This window comes from Notamacropus eugenii, chromosome 5 (genome assembly GCF_028372415.1).
Source record: "Notamacropus eugenii isolate mMacEug1 chromosome 5, mMacEug1.pri_v2, whole genome shotgun sequence".
NCBI lineage: Eukaryota > Metazoa > Chordata > Mammalia > Diprotodontia > Macropodidae > Notamacropus > Notamacropus eugenii.
The window spans coordinates 98,523,971-98,541,012 of NC_092876.1; the positions used below are offsets into that span (position 1 = coordinate 98,523,971).

Below are 17,042 nucleotides of genomic sequence, written 5' to 3' on the forward strand. Positions count from 1 at the left end.
TACCTTCAAGTTCACCTTCCTCACATCTTAAATAAAATACCATCTTAAAAACTTTCTAGTGGCTGAGCAATTGATAAAAATGAGATAAATCTCTATAAAGATCCCCCCCAACCCAGACTAACTGACTTAAACTTTACCAAAAAACAAAAAAAAAGCCAACAAAAAACCTCAGCTCCTGGAAGGTCCCAGAGGTAAATACCAAAAGAGATGAAAAGCTAAAGGCCATTTATAAAGAATACACTCAGCTCTGGTTGCTCACATCATGTTTCAGAAACTTTCTTTGTCCAATTAAAAAAAAAATCATTGTTCATATCTCCCTGGTGAGAAACTCCCTCTATCAATGCAAATTTACCTAAATTACTGAGAGATTAAGTAATTTGCCTACATTCATGTAGAAGCAAGATTTCAACCTAGGTTTTCTTGCCTCCAAATATGGCTTTACATTACACAGTACCTGTAAGCACTTGATATTTTGCAATCTTATTTTAGGTGAGAAAAGATCTACTGTTTTTAAAATATTAGGATCGTATACAGACGTATCAAAAATAGGGTAAAAAAATTGCATTTTTTTCTAATTATAACTGAGAACTAATAGCTAACCTGTTATAGATTAGAATTTTAATCTGTAGATACTTTTGAGGTCCTTGGCTTTTGCCTACAGCTATAAAAACAATTCTTATGACGGTTCATACACAAATTTTTCATGCTGTGACCCTTTTGGCAGTAGGAAGGGATAGGTATTGGATCTGGGATTTTATTGGTATAGGAAAGTCCTGGATAAAGAAACCTTTACCAATGCAGGCTAGCACCTTCTCTGCAACTTAAGAGTCTACTTAAGTATTTCTTAGATGAAGAAGATAAGTGGCTTGCCCAGAGTCACACAACCAGCATATGCCAGAGGTCTTCCTGGCTCCAGGGATGGTTCTCTATGCACTATGCCATGCTGCCTCAGCTGCTTGGCCCATGCACTGGTAGAACAGAAGAGGATTCTTAAATTAGAGAAAGCATGCAAATGAGGAAAGAGCACTGGACTTGGAGAAGACTTAAGTCCTAGGCTTCTGCCTTAGGTGAATCACTCTAAGCCTGTTTTCTAAGAGCAGCAATACTGAAGATCAAATATGCTAACATATTTAAAATATTTAGTAACTATAAAGGATTCTGTAGCAGTGAAGTGTTTCTAAGACCATCACCACCCCCCACCCCGCCCCCCACAAAAGAAAGCTTAAAGAATGAGTATGAATTAGGATAAAGTTAACACTTTGTTTCCCTGACCAGTTCTCTACTTTGAATAAATAATATTAATAATGGAGCCTCAGTTCCTTTTCTGCTTTTTACAATGTAAGGAAATGGAATTATCGTACCATACCCCAAACTTCCAAAACTAACAAGTATAAGCTCAGAACAAAAGAATCTGGTGTGAAACACCCTTGTTCTCAATGACAGATGACATAGCATCAAAATAAACTGGATCAATTTTGCTTTATCAAATTAACTCCAAATCTGAAGCACGAAGGTCTTCAAAAGAAACCTGTAGATAGCTTGCAATGAAGGGAGTTCTCTAAAATGCAGGGAAAAAAAGTTCTGTCATAGATCCTCTTGGATGAGTGCTCCTATGGTGGCAAATACCCTAGTGTTTTCTCAAACAACTTCCCTCTTCTTTGATCCTGATTCACTGGCTTTTAATCCTTCCACACACAAATCAAATGGTTTCAAATAGCTGCTTGCCAATCAAAGGTCTACTCCCCTGCTGTTTCTGAGGCAGAGTCCCTTCTTCCCTTCTACTGTACCTTACTGAATCTCTCAACGAGCCCTTCTGCACAGTGTTAGTGTTGATGTCCTTTTGAATCATGTACAAACAAAGTCATTTTTCCATTATATGTCACCCAAAGTACTGGGTGAGGGTTGGGAATAGGAGGAGGCAGAGGGGGCAAAGTAAAATCTACTTAACCGTTGAGAGGTTTAGCTACAATCTCACAACTATGAGTTGTTCTATTAACAAAAAACTTTGTGGAAGTAAAAAACCATTTACATAGAGACCATTACGTTGCTTTGAACTCACTATTAACTCATAACTATTCATTTTATTTAACCCAATAAAATTTTTTAAAAGAAAACTTAGCTTATCATTTCTAGAGCTTTAAATTAGCTTTCTGTTTTGGACTGATCCCTGTCAACTCAGCTGGTCAGATGCAGTTAGAAAGATATCGATAGTTACATTATAACAAATTCACTATGGAAACTAGTATGGACTTAAACATATAGTAGGTTAAACCATATCTCCTGAAACACAACTACTTGTGGTATATCAGTTAATGCTGAAGTGGGTAGCAGTCATGTCCCTTCATACTTGTATTAAAAAGGGTCATCTCCTACCTAAAGATGATTCTGATAATAGTAACTAACCGTATTTCTAGGTGGGCAGAAAAGACTAATGACAACTAGCAGTATTTTCCACAATGTATATACAAGTACATTATTTTTTGGCTTGTAGGTAGCTGACTTTTAAAGACAGTCATTATATGCTTCTTTGACACATATTAAGTCTAACACTTTTTGCTGTAAGAGGGGAGAGAGGAAATTAAAAAAGCATCAATGGAACATTAAAAAAAATTAGGGACCAGAAGATTCAGATGGATACAGAAACGCAAAGCAATGTGGGTCTCCCATCATGTTCAATATAATATATATGTTAAAAGGAACAAACTGTATATGATGGATTCATGGTTTGATACTTTCTCAACTTTATGTATGGAAATGTTCATGTTAATTGATGATTTTTAAGTTTATGGTAAAGTATATTAAAAACAGTATTTAATATATATGCTACTGAATAATGCTTAGTAAATGACAAATTCAGAGTTGAAACTATGTCCCAGGGTAGAACTACATTTCTCCTTCTCCCTTCCAAGACTAGGTCAGTCTTTCGCATTCTGAGGTGCCTGAACAGTGAAAATAGAGACACGGTTGACTGTGCTTTCTCAGTGTCCTGGCAATGTTTGTAGACTCTTAACATACTCCTGAAAAAGTCCCTCATTTTCAAAGGCTTGTACAGGTAGCTGAAAACAACCAATACAGGTTACTACATCTTAAACACCTACACCCATACCCACATGAACTGTGAATAGAAGCAATATCTTACATTTACCTGGAGAAGATTTAAGGGCCTGAGACTTGAAGTATTTTTTAGACCAAAGGGAACACCTGACAAAGAAAAAAAGGAAGCAACAGAATGTTATGCATTAAAATAGGCTTGTAATTTAATACTTGTCCTTATTTAAAAAATATTATCAACAAATCATGGTTATTTTTAGTTTTATTTGTATTTTGTTCAGCATCTTATATTTGACACATATTAGAAAGAAACGTTTAAAAATAATATTGATGATTTTGGGGATCTTTGACAAAGTAAAGTCTTTCATTTATATATAATTTCTCAATGAATCATTCTTAGCAGAAGACTAGCAGAGTGCTAAGCAGGCACCATGAATATCCCTACAATCATGAATTCTGAGTGTGGATACCTTCTATTCATACTGTATATCCATCTTGAACACACATAGTTATTTGTATGTTGTCTATTCCAATATCATGAGCTCCTTGAAAGCAGATAACCATGTTTTTTGCCTGCCTTTCTAAGCCTTCCCAGTACCTGGCACAGTATCTGGCCCTAAACAAGCACTTACAAAATGCATATTGACTAATTATGTATTTCAGTTCTTTTATGCAAACATATTGCATATATCTGTAGATCATAGATATAAGTTATTCAACTGGGAAAAGGCACCATAATGAAACCTTAGAACATTCTGATCTTAATTACTTGAGAAAGGCAGTTCAACTAATCTGGACAGAGCAGAACTCAATATATACTCAGCCCATTTAACAGAACCTAAATTGGACCTCATTTTCTAAAACGAGCCTTGGTAGACCATGCATTTATGATTTTTCTCAGAAGTGCAGAATATATGCTGCATGGTATTAATAAAGCATAAAGGGGCATGAAATCTGAGAAATCATACAAAAAGATAAGTATAACTTTGCTGTCATTTCTGCTAAGTGCTAAATTAAGTTTGCAAATAAATTCTATAGGGAGTCCAAAAGGTGGCTTATTTCACTCGTGAATCAAGAACAACTGTAATTTGTTAGGGGCAAAACAAAATTCTATATGTTTCAATCCCTTAACATATGACTTAGTACTGTCTGGTGCAGTGTCATTAAGTATACTAGCATTCCCGTGACATGTGGGGTCTCTATACATCTTAACCACATCAAGGTTAATGTCAAGAGAACAGGATTCAGTGCAAGCACAAGAATCTTCTATTTTATATAGATCCAGTTCCTAAAAAGTTTTGAACCCTGAGAACTGAAAGTATGACTTTTAAGGTACTATAGTCAAGAACACTGATGGAAAATTCAGTCTTAAGCATTATTTTCTATATCAAGTGGCCATAGATGAAGTCTAATTATGAGGATAAATAAGACATGTATAATATTCAACCATAGGGGTCTCAACTTTGTATGTGTACCTGAGAATATACAACACATATTTATTAAATTAAAATGGATTCAATATTCTTTATGAAAAATTCCAAGTAAATGACAAGGCTCCTTTTAATTCTTTATAAGAACTGAAACCAATAACTTGAAATAAAATTTATACATACTAAATTAATCTTCTAGTCAGGAAAACATTTAACAAGTAAAATTGATTTAAAGGTATACTGTTTGCCTTATTCTTGTAACTGATAAAAACTTGATTTTTCAAACTGTTTCATAAAAGCATTTTGAATGTATTTATAATTCATATGTCTGGCCAATAGTAGCTTTTACTAAGTATTTTAACACTGTTTTAAAAGATACTTTATAAGTTATAGGAAGCATATAATGCAAAGGATCACAGAATATGAGTTAGAAGAGAACTTGAGGTCATTTGAGCTGAACTCTACTTAATTCACTATTAGTATGGCTCTTAGAAGGAAATTAGATTAAAATAATTTATAGATTTAAGAATGCTACAAAAGAAACACTCTTGATGCCATTTACAAGAGTTTAATGTATTTTCAGTGTGAGAAATAACTCAAAGCCCTCAGTGGTCATGGTAGGATAACATAGCATATGTAGAGAAGTTAGAGGCTTGTATTTTCATATTCAGCATAACCATTTTGTCTTCAAGATTACATTATTTTGAATATACTAACCTGATTGAGAGGCTGACTGCATTGCAGCTGGCAATGCACCTGGTACCAGACCTCCTGAGGGTAAAATGCCACTCAGATTTAAACCTGCAGGGGTTATGGCACCAGTATTACACCCAAGCATGGGATTTGAACTGCTCATCAATGCTTGTGCTCCACTGCAGGTGAGGAAAAAACATGTGTTAAATCCAAAATGGTAACAAATTTTTTCCTCTTTGATAGCAGTAAACATTAACTTTGAACAAACTTGCAATCATTAGTGATAGTGAGTAGGCTACATATACTCATTCAGTTTGTCTCTCTTTAAAAATGCATGTGTGAAATGCAAAAAAAACCCCAAATTTCACTAGACTTTTTTTATCTGCCCTAATCTGTCTGTGATATCATAGCTTTAGCATTGGTTTAGTTTTTTGCATACATTTTCATTTGCTTTAAGAAACATAAATCTACTAAAATTCTTGAAGAAATTAATTCTAGAAATGGTTAAGTTCTTATGGAGAAAAACAAAATTTGCATGCACAAAACTGATTATCAAACTATGTGTGTGTGTGTTTCCTTTCTCTTTCTTGTGCACAGACTTCTTTAATTCCTTGTTATTTTTAGGCTCTATACTGACTGCAGGCTACTGAAACTATGTATTATACACAATAAAAGACTCTTAAAAAAATGTAACATAGGAAAAATAAAAAAAGATTCTGTCAAAGGAGGAGACTAAAAAAGTATGTAAAACAGAAATTCGCTGTGAAGATTTCACTGTATTATTTATAAGTATGAAGGATAAGATTAAACATTGAGATATCATCACAGTACAAGGATAGCTACAATATACTAATTATAGCTGTTATCTTTTCTAAAAATTAAACATACATAATTTTGGAAGTGTTAAACCAAAACAATTTTCACAGTTGGCTAATGTGGAATTTATTCTTAATTTTACAAGTATGTCCAACAAACTTCAGGCTAGGAAATTTAAAATTATCAACTTTTCTTGGGCACTGAATTTTTCTGAAAATACATCTAAGCGTTATGACTCATGTAAACTAATGAGAAAACATGGCAGCAAAGCAAACTTACCATACAGAGCCCACTACATTGATGAAGTTAAGTCCAGCAGGGTTTGCCATGACTTGGGTAGACGTGGTTCCTGTAGTTATAGATGTTACCATGGTGGAAAGAGGAATGGTCATTACAGGCATTGCCTGGCTCAGAGACATTTGCTGCTGAGCAAACGGGGTTAACAAAGTGGGCTGAGGGGTGAAGCCTGAATCTTGGGGAGTAGGGGTGGCACAAGGGGTAATAGGAGTTGAGCTCTGAGCATCAGGAGGGTGTGGGGTCGATGAAGGGGTTGGTGTAGGAGTAGATGGCTTAGGAGTTCCAGATCCTGCTCATTGAGAAAAATAAAAAGTGCTAGTTTGTTATAAAAGGCCAGTCCTTTTTAAAATAAGGTTAATGGAATCTTACTTAGCACTGACAATTTGTTCCAGTTTTTTTTAAAGCAGTAAACTGCAGTGTTAATTTCTACATATGATACAAGAGTGTTGCTACACTCAATCACAATTAAGGATGCAGTATATCACCTAAAAAGTCCATTAGTGGCAGTTTTACTATTACAATGCTAATACAAATTGGTACTCTTTCCAACATCCATTTAAAAGTTAAAATTCCTATATTGGTTTTTTTTTGTTTTTTGTTTTTTTTTTTTTTTACTAAAGTTCTGAACAACCCAAATTAATTTTTATAATGAATCATTTAAAATTGATTTAACTTTTAAACTACTTAGATAATTTATACAATGATCTGATAAATCTGAATTAAATTGATAACAGCATTAATAAATTAGGTTTGGCCAATAAACAAAAAATGGGCACCTATAAATATGAATAAATATAATTTCCAACATAGTTCACCCAAATCATAAAAGCCAGTAATAAAGCAAATCATTTTAAAGGTGACAATACTGTATCTTTAACAGTAACTGTGTATTTCTCTTTAAATGTAGAATGTATAGAAAATCTGTTGTGAATGCAGTACGCACAGTATATCAATTTAAAAAAAAGAAAACAAAAAAAAAAGCAAAACCAAAAGCTCTTGAGGTGTTTTCTTTTTTAGCTTTCATGTCCTGCAGAAAGAAAGGAAAGAAATGTGAATGTCCAGAAGCTGTCACCCAACCCTTACTTCTAGTAACAACCGTGTGCAGTAGAGTAACATAATCCATACCCCCAACATAAGAAGGTGTGAAGAAGACTTAGAGAATTTATTAAAGATTTTTGTTTTTCTTTGTGCAAAACAAGAAGGCAGAAAAATTACACCTTTTGAGCTATCAGGATGAAGATGCTTATAACTAATGCAGAGAACCACACTCTACCACTGTGCCACGTACTAAAAGGTTCAGTACACATAGTCTATTTTAAAAAATGTAAAAACTGGAATGGAGTTTTTTTTGGACAAATCTGTTTCTAAAATGTCTTAAGATTCAATTTTATTTGAAGAATTTAGTTCAACACTGAGCCAGAATTCTAGTATTTATGTCACTGATATCTAAACCTTTGAGATCACTCAGTTGGAAAAAATTATATTTTAACATCTTCAATATAGTGCTTTACAATCATTATCACAGTTTAATAATCGACAATGATTTATAAAACAGTATAGGAGTGTTTTTTAAAAATCAGCTTTTAATTTATTGCATCACCACCTTAGGACTAAACAGATTGTTACATACACAAAGATATAACTGCTGTATCCCCTCAGACATTTTTATCACATCTGCTGCATAACTTATGTAAAATGCAAAGTGGTCCAAGGTACACTAGTATCAAGAACACTCTGGAAACTCACTGTCACATTAATTACCAGGCTAATTTTTTTTTTAAAGAAAAAAAGTAACACGGATGGCAAATCTATTAGAAACGTATACACAAGGGTGCATACATAGATACAGAAAAACATACAATACAATAAACATAAAATACATACAGTCAACAAGAGACCTGCCTTCAGCTTTGCAAAACTGATACAACTGGGGGCCCACTGTACATTTAAGTTTTATCATTCCACTGGCCAAGAAGTTGTCTTGGAATGCACTAATGCAAAAGCTTATGAATATTTAATGGAGAATTTAGGTTGTGACTCACTTTGTGATGAGCTGGCAGGTGACAGGGCAGCTGGAGAAAGCATGTTAACTTGACTAAGATCCATGGAAGGTTTCCGAGAAAGACCAGGTGGCTTAGAAGTGGGGGGAGGAGTTGGGGACTTATGATGGCTGCCTGACTGCTGTGAACTAAAAATATTACCTGAAAAAGAATAAATTTACATTATTATTTTGAATTATCACAGGAAAAATTTTTAATTATGTAAAGCTACCAATGCAAGTCAAAAGTTTTGGCGGATAATGATAGAGCATGTCTTTATCACATTGTTTTTACAATTAATCAGCTGTTATCCAAGATCATCCCCCAGAAGAGAAATAAAACCAAGAATAAAAATAAAGAGGAAATTGCAGGATTGCCATTACCTGAAGAGCTACTTCCTGAACTTGAAGGAAGTTTAATAGGTGGAGGCCGATGTTTTACTCCCTTTCCCAACACTGATGGCTGAACCAATAAGCTCTCGGGCTGTTAAGAAGAAACAATATTCAAGACGTATTTGTCAAGTCTAAGATTATTCCCAAAAATTTAGGAAATGTGAAACACATTAAAATCACTCAATTCTCAAGTGAAAACACAATTTCAGTCCCTACAGAAAAGATTCAGTATGATAGATATCACAATTTCAAGGACTGTGATCTAAGAAGTACCACAAAGTTAGGCTCTAATTGGATTTGTGAGAGTTCACTTTGTGTGAGATTTATGGGCTATCATAATAGGCAGAGGAAGTGAAAGGAGGGCTCACGATATTTACCTGAATGTAATCCTGGTCCCACATAGGGCTACAATTGTATCTTTAGCATTCATCTTTCCATTGGCTTTGAAAACACTTTTAAAAAGCTGAACTGATAGTGGTACAAGAGGCTGCCAGGCCAAAGGTAGGTGTTATTTCTTTCTTTTTTTTTGTCCATCCCCAAGAGGACATGCTTTCTGTATTACCCTCCTAGTGAAAGAATGGGTCATGATACCTAAAAACAAAATTATGCTATACCTTTTACAATGCTATTCCAGTGAATGTTAATATCACTCTACAGAAGTGATAACCAGGAAACCAGACAAAAGGCAGAAATAAAAATTATTATTGTTCATGTCCTGTATAAAACAAGGTAGGACTATCGTAGAGTATGATAGGAAAAGACCTTTAAAGTCCTGTAGCCCAAGGGCTCTTAATGTGTGCATGGGGGGGGTGGTGTGGTGTGTGTGTGTGTGTGTGTGTGTGTGTGTGTGTGTGTGTGTGTGTGTGTGTGTGTGTGTCCTGACAACTGCATTTTTTTTTTTTAACAAATAATAAAAATCCTCCTCTCACACCCCAACCCCTGAAAATGAAAAGAAAAACAAAACCCTTTTAACAGATATGTATAGTCCAGCCAAACAAATTCTCACCACTGTGTCCAAAAGAACATGTCTAAATCTGTTATGGGGGGGAACACAATTCATTATGAGCCCTCTGAAACTGTGATTACTTCTAACTCTTCTGTCTCTCCTCCTCCCAGAGCCCAATTATAGGTTGGTATATTTTCTCACCTTCCTTTTCAACTCCTCTTAGTGATCCATCTACACTTTCATTAAACTTACTTTGGTTAGGACTAATGCCTTCCTCAATGTGCCCTCCCTCTTAACCTCCTCATTCCTGTTTCCCTAATGAGAAAACATATTTCTGTACCCAATTCTGTGTGTGTATTCCTTTGACCAGTTCAGACTCAGACCAGTAAGATTCAATAGGATCCCACTCCTCTCTTCCCTCCTCCTTTACATACCCTGGTTATGTGAGGTAATTCTCACCACTATTTCCTCTCCCTTTCCATTCTTCTTTTAAGAACAGAAAACTGTAACAAAACCACTTCCAGGTCCTCTGTTTTTGTAGAATTCCTCTATGGATCCTAATTATGACAGGGTTACGAGGATACAATTCATTCTTTAGTCATTCAATCTTTAGGATTGCTTATTCCTGTTAACTTTTTATGTATTTCTTGACTCCAGTATTTATATTCCAAATTTCTACTCCACTCTGATTGTTTCATCAGGAAATGCTTGAAGTCGTCTTTCACTAACAATCCATTTTTCCCCTGCAGGATAACACTGTTTTGCTGTGTACTTTATTCCTAGTTATAAGCCTATTCTTTTGCCTTCTGGAGTAACATTCAAACACTGATCCTTTAAATTGGTAGTTGCTATACTGTTTGATCCTGACATTGGTTCCTCAATATTTAACTTCCTTTTGCTTTCTGGTTGCTTGTGGTATTTTTTTAACCTAGACGCTCTGGATTTTAACTACGATGTTCCTGAGAATTTTTGCTTTGAGGTTTCTTTCAGGAAGTGACCAGTGGAATTTTTTTCTGTTTTCACTGTGAACTCTGGTTCTAAGAAGTCAGGGCAGTTTTCTCTTACCATTTCTATGATGCCTAAGCTATTTTTGGTAAAGGTTTTTAGGTAGTGGAGTTGGCCACTATCAATCAGACAGAAAGCTCTGCAGGTTCAAAGTAATAGCTGGTATCCCTTTGGTCTGTGCTTCCTGCCTTGGTTATTCTGCTGCAAACTTCAGACTGGGCTGGGAGTTGGATCTGAGACATAAGCAAGCTCCAAGAGTGAGAGCCACACAGCTACTGCTTGCTTCTATATCTGATTAGTTCTCAGTCTATGGCTCTTAACTGCTTTTTGCCTTGGACCCAGCCTAAGCCAGACCCAAATCCCCTTATGCAATCTAAACTGGATCTGTAACTCAACACTGCGTAGTGATAGAGCTGCCTACTGGTACCTATTCCTGTTCCCTGAATAAGGTCAGGCATTTCTGTGCCAAATCTGGGACCTCTTTCATCCCTGGTGCAAAGCTCATGTAATGCGCTTGCTGGAAGGCTCCATGGAGGTCTGTGCTCCTGTCTAGAACCCTGTCTCCCTCCCTTTCCCCCCACCCAGCAATCATATCCCCTAATTTCTCCTCACTACCTCCCAACCCTCCTCTCTACAGGTCTCCTTCTGCCAATCTGGGCTAGAAAAATGACTCACTGTGATTTTTTCTTGAATTTCCCGATCAGGACTTGGTCTGATGCGTTTTCTAGATCTTTGTGGAGTAGTTGTAGGAGACAGCTCGGCTGTACTACTTCCTTCTACTCCACCATCTTGGCTGGTCGATAACTGTATTTCAATATAATTGGTTTACTTTGTAATACTATGTATTTTACTTTATGCATTTAAAAACATTATTTTGAAAAAGGGCATTTAGGTTTTACCAAACTGCCAAAGGGGTTCATGAGATTAAAAAAGTTAATAATCCCTGCTCTAACACCAAATTCCTCATTTTTCAGAGGAAGGAAATATGCTGGGAGAGGTGAAGTGACTTGCCACAATCACACATCCTGCTCTTAACAGTAGAGTCAAAATTAGAACACAAGTCTCCTTAAAAAGTCCAGTATTCTTTCTATTACACCAAACTTAACTCCTTAAAAACATGAATACCTTTTTAAATAATCACATGACATAAGGAATGTGCTATTTTCATAATCAATTTTTCATAATTGATTCTCATGAGAAAATTTTGGGAATAACATGGGAGGGATACATTTTTTGCTTAAGTTGGTACAATATAATGAAGTATAACATTATTAATCAAAAGATGCATTGATAATATCTAACCAAATAAGATCTTGCGAAAAATTACTTATATTCTAATAAAAAATCTCACTATTTTAGTATAGAGATATGTGCTACTAGGGAAATTTGTTCCCAAATATGAAATTACTAAATATAGCAAACAATGGATGACCAAAACATTCCTAATAACATAGATACTTCATTAAGGCTAAAAAGTAAAAAACAAAATAAAAAATACAGGAATATACTAAGAACTCTATGCCATAATGAAAAGCTTAATCAACCATTTATAAGTCACTTAGGCATTATAGACGCTAAGAAATTTATGAGGAATGTTAAAGGAAATCTTAAATTTTGGTAACAGGTTAGGCTGTTCTTTTAATTCTTATTAGAGATACTATCTATTTTTACCAAGATAAGAACCATTAAACAGTTTTAAAGTCATTCTATTAGACAGGGAATGAAAAATTAAAGGATAGTAAGAGTTTGTAGCTTGGTTGAGAGCAAGGTCTATGCTACATGAAGTAGCAAAAGAAATCTATCATTTTTAAAAAGAAAAGAATCAATTCTTACTGTTCTGGTTGTATTATTAGTAAGAAAATAACAGTGATCAATCTTACTTCCATTTCCTTCCCTGGAGAAAGTTGACTAAGATTGCCAGATCCACTTGAGTGGGACATCTTCACTGGACATTTAGCTTCATTCTGAATCAACTCTTGGTACTGATTTATTATTCTGAAATAAATGTGAAAAAAGAATTAGTTGCTACTGCTTCAAACGAACTCATTACAGATGCACTGAATAGATATCAAAAATCCCATGAAAATGTTCCTCTATAAACAGGCATGATATTGACAAAATTACTCCATTTTTCAGTTTTTCTGCATGTTCTAAATGGTATAAAACTAAGCTCCCATATTCACCAAAAATGACCAATGTATGGTCAGATCACACCAATAAAATTTCCCATACTAACAATGTAAACACCTGATTTTCACATACTATAAATGACTTTGGAATTTATCTTTTAGTTTAACCAAAAGCCATCAAAAGCATGTGGTATTTGTAGCTTTTTAAAATGCAACTTTTATCCAGCTAAAACTACTTTTGTTAGTTAAAATAATTGAAAACTACCTTTCTGCTGAACCTCATTAAGCATTACACATTCACCAGTTAAAAAAAATGAAAGAAAAAAACTATATTTTAGGCATTTGTAGAATCATAATTTTAGACCAGTGAAGGACTGACCATAGACTTCATCTAATTCCACACTCTCATTTTATACATGAGAAAACTGAGACCCAGAGAGTTGACTTGATTGCCTAAATAAAAAGTGGAGAACCTACAGCCTTAAGGTTACATGTGGCCCTCTAGGTCTCCAAGTCCAGCCTTCTGACTGAATCCAAACTTCACAGAACAAATCTGTTCTATAAAACTTGGTCCTAAAGGTCATAGATTCTCCACCTCTGGCCTAAATCATACAGCTAACTAATAACAGAATAGGGATCAGAAAGAATCTAGGTTTTCTCATTCCTGATTGGTAGTGCACTTTGTACTGTACCATGCATATTTATTCCCTTTTAGATTGAGTCTGTGCTTTTTCCTCAATACAAAACAAGCAGAAAACAAGGTCTGAATGCTTTCTTTACCTTTCAGCATCAGTTTTTGATCCAATAAGGAACCTGAAATATTAAAGAAAAAAATCAGATATGAGTAATTTCCTGTAGCAGTAGGTTGGATAGCTGTGGAAATCTCCAGATCCAGAATTAATCTTCAAGTTACAGCAGAAAAACGTTAATTCTATTCACGCCATGATTTTTAAATTACCAGGATAATATAAAACAGGGTTTTACAATAGATTTGTTATCTAAGGTACTAGTTATTTGAAGTCAAGTAATCAAGAATAATATTCAAAGAATTGAGACTCTTAAACTACAAGAAGTAAAATTTCCTGAATTGGGGTAAAGTGCTCTATCCTGCTTAGCCAGGTAAACCTTTTTAATTGGTTGGCAAACTACAGCCGCTGATTTCAATTGCCAGAACATATGACAGGTAACTCCCAAAAGACATTTCACAATGTTTTGATAATCATCTAAGCCCTTTGTTCTGTTGTTCTTTTATCTCTTTTTGTCCAATACTGCACTCATTTATTTTCTCATCTATCTTCCTTACTCATTTATTTGCTGTAACACCTAGGTTTTATTATTTCAACTAACTATTTCTTTGGAGTCTGCATCTCTATGACCTTCTGGTGTTCTCACTCTCCTAATACATATTTTTGAATAAGTCTCACCATTTGATTTCATTGCACAGGAAGAAAAATCAAATAACTGAGCTAATTTCCACTTGCTACAAATATATGGTACATTATTTCTTTTGAGTCTTTATTTCTGCTTAAAAAGTGAAACTAGAATGCTGGAGATGAAACAAAAGAAGAAAGGGAGTAGTGATGGTACAGATTAAAAAAATAAAAAAAACTGCCACCAGAGAGAAAGATATTAAGGGTTTAGAAGCCTGAAGGGAGACTTTAGATGATGCTTCACTAAAAGAGAAATTGCTATCTAAAGCAGCATAAACCACTTCTTTTCCCCTCATACATAAGAGTTCCCTACAAGTGGATTGTGAGCTCCTTGAGTGGAGATAGTTTTTGTATGGGTCCCAATTACTTAGTATAGTGCTTTGAACAAAGAAGGTACAGTGTTGAATTGAATCTTAGCTTCATATATTTCCCACTTCAGGGCTTAATTATTGCCATCACTGTATAAAGGTCCTGCCCCCAGAAAGCTAATAGTCTAATGCTGAAGTACAGGAATAAGCAAATGCCCATAAATACTATGGACAAATAATGTCATGCATCAGTTTCCTCAACAGTAAAGTGGTGGTGGGCCATTAGATCCAATGATCTTCAAGATCCCTTCCAGCTTTAATAAATTTAAGAAATAAGTATCAGGGTATGCAGGAAAATCTTTCTTACTCATACCCTTTCTCCCTAAAATTATATATAGGTAAGAACAGGGTTAGCTATTTCTGAAAATGATGTTTCTAGTGCCAACTTCATAGCTAACCTAACATTCACAAAACTTAGCCTATGACTTCCTCTTGATACTTAACAATCAGGATTGGGGAAAATTTTTGGCTTCAGAAGGACATTAACAGGAAACCAAGAGGATGAAGCAATCCAAATGTTTGCTACACCAGGTGTGGTTTAGTCTAGAGAGAAGACTTAGCAGAAACGTAATAGCCATAGTTAAATACCTGAAGGGTTGTCATGTGAAAGAATAGACCTATTTTGTTTGGTCCCACAGGACAGAACAAGAAACAGTGAACAGAAGTTGGAGAGATAGACTGAGGCTGGTTTTGTGAAGAAAATGCCTGATACTAGAGTTGGCAATAAATGGGATATTCTATTCCAGAAGACGTTGAGTAAGTAATGTTTTAGAGAGGACTTATGCTTCAGCTACAGAGTTGGGCTTTTCTGGAGTCCCTTTCAGCTGAGATTCTACTCTAATGTTTATCAACACCCTATCTTATTCCCTTTTATACCCACTTCAAAAGGTTGTTCTAAGGATCAAATGAAATGATATATACCCTGTGCAACTTAAAGCCCTAAATAAATGTCCATTATTATAATACTATTACCTACAGTGACAGTTGGTAAGTCTCCCCACTTCCATCCCCTTTTCTAAGGTTCTCAAATGCAACCCAAACTCCAACACTTTCATCAGATGACTTCTGCACCTACTTCAGAAGACTGAGGCCTTCAGAAATGGGCTAACAACCTCCTTTCAGATCCTGCATTTCAACCTTTCTCTCCACTCTTCCTTCTCATTTGCCTACAAGTTGTGCCACAATTTCCTGATCTTACCAGAATGACTGCCATTCTGGTCCTCTTTGAGAACAAAGGACACCAACAATGAATGTTGATGAGCTGCTAAATTTCTTTAAAAGTTTCCTACACCTGATGCCAAATATTCTTTCCTCGCTACCCATTCTCCTCAATCCTTTGTAATGTAAAATTTGCCCAGGAAAAATAGGTACTACTGAACCTGCTTTTTCAAAGGCTGCCACCTAAACTGCAATTCTTCTCTTGGAAGTCTCTGTCATTATTTTGCCACTGCTGTTCTTTTTCTATGACTGGAAATTTTCTCCTCTTTTGGATTCTGAGACACCAGATACACCTTATTTTCTGTCTATTTTTCTCTGGTAATTCTCAGTATTCTTATGTTCCTCTTTCTTATATGGTGTATACTCCCCCAAGATTCTGTCTCTTGGACCTCTTCTTGCTCTATATTCTCCTTTGGCAAACTCATTTAATCTCATGGTTTCAATTATTACTTCTATATAGATGACTCCCAAATCTATATCACCAACTCTTACTTTTCTTCTGAACTCCAAACTCATATCTCATTAAATGCCTAAAATGGGGCTTATTTTGCCTCCCCTAAACTTCCTTTTACCTTAATGCTACCATTAGTCACTTAGTCTCTATTTTCAAAACCTTGGTATTACCTCTGCTTCTTATCCCTTACCTCTCAAACATTACCCTGTAATACCTCCTACATCTATCTGTTCCCTCTTTATTCCTACCTTAGTTTAGTCTCTAGAGCCGCACTGACACATTTCTGAAGAGCTGCAATAGCTTCCTTTGCAGGCCTTTCTAGTTCCGTCCTCTCCAATGTGAAAGATTCTTCATATTATTGCCATAATAATCTTTATGCAAGTCACTCCTTTGCTCTACTGAGCAATGCTCAAACTTTGCTGAATGAGATTCAAAGCCTTTATAATCTGGTTCCACTCTACCTTTCCAGGTATCAGTCAAAATTCTTTCTCTACAGGTCTTCTATATTTTACCTAAACTGGATTGTTCTGCCCCCAAATATGCCTTGCAATCCTCTACACTCGTACTATTCTCTGTATCGGGAATGCCATCCTTTGACACATACCTTCTCTTTCTCCCTCTCCTTTTGAATTCCCACTCTTCCTTTAGCAATTGACTCAAATACCAAATCCAATGAAAAGTTTTTCCATCTTTCTTACTCTCTTTAGGCGACAACTTCACCCTTAAACCTAATGCCAACAATACCTTAAAGAGGTTTAGCACCTCTTTAATGTA

At 35.3% G+C, this 17,042-nt stretch overlaps 1 protein-coding gene across 30 annotated transcripts in view; it reads right to left on the reverse strand.

Annotated features, from left to right (window-relative positions):
• Positions 1–17,042, reverse strand: part of SUPT20H (SPT20 homolog, SAGA complex component) — a 43,253-nt gene that overhangs the window by 8,422 nt on the left and 17,789 nt on the right. For 7 of the 30 annotated variants that reach the window (XM_072610386.1, XM_072610385.1, XM_072610380.1 and 4 more), the window contains exons 14-21: positions 13,579–13,611; positions 12,550–12,664; positions 11,345–11,473; positions 8,710–8,809; positions 8,330–8,488; positions 6,270–6,339; positions 5,199–5,353; positions 3,146–3,201 (exon numbers count right to left, since the gene is read on the reverse strand). In XM_072610386.1, coding sequence (XP_072466487.1) covers positions 3,146–3,201; positions 5,199–5,353; positions 6,270–6,339; positions 8,330–8,488; positions 8,710–8,809; positions 11,345–11,473; positions 12,550–12,664; positions 13,579–13,611 — 817 coding nt within the window. Of the gene's footprint in view, positions 1–810; positions 969–3,139; positions 3,202–5,198; positions 5,354–6,269; positions 6,577–8,329; positions 8,489–8,709; positions 8,810–11,344; positions 11,474–12,549; positions 12,665–13,578; positions 13,612–17,042 lie in introns of those variants that run through there. The other 23 variants (XM_072610384.1, XM_072610373.1, XM_072610363.1 and 20 more) reach the window with 9 other exon arrangements.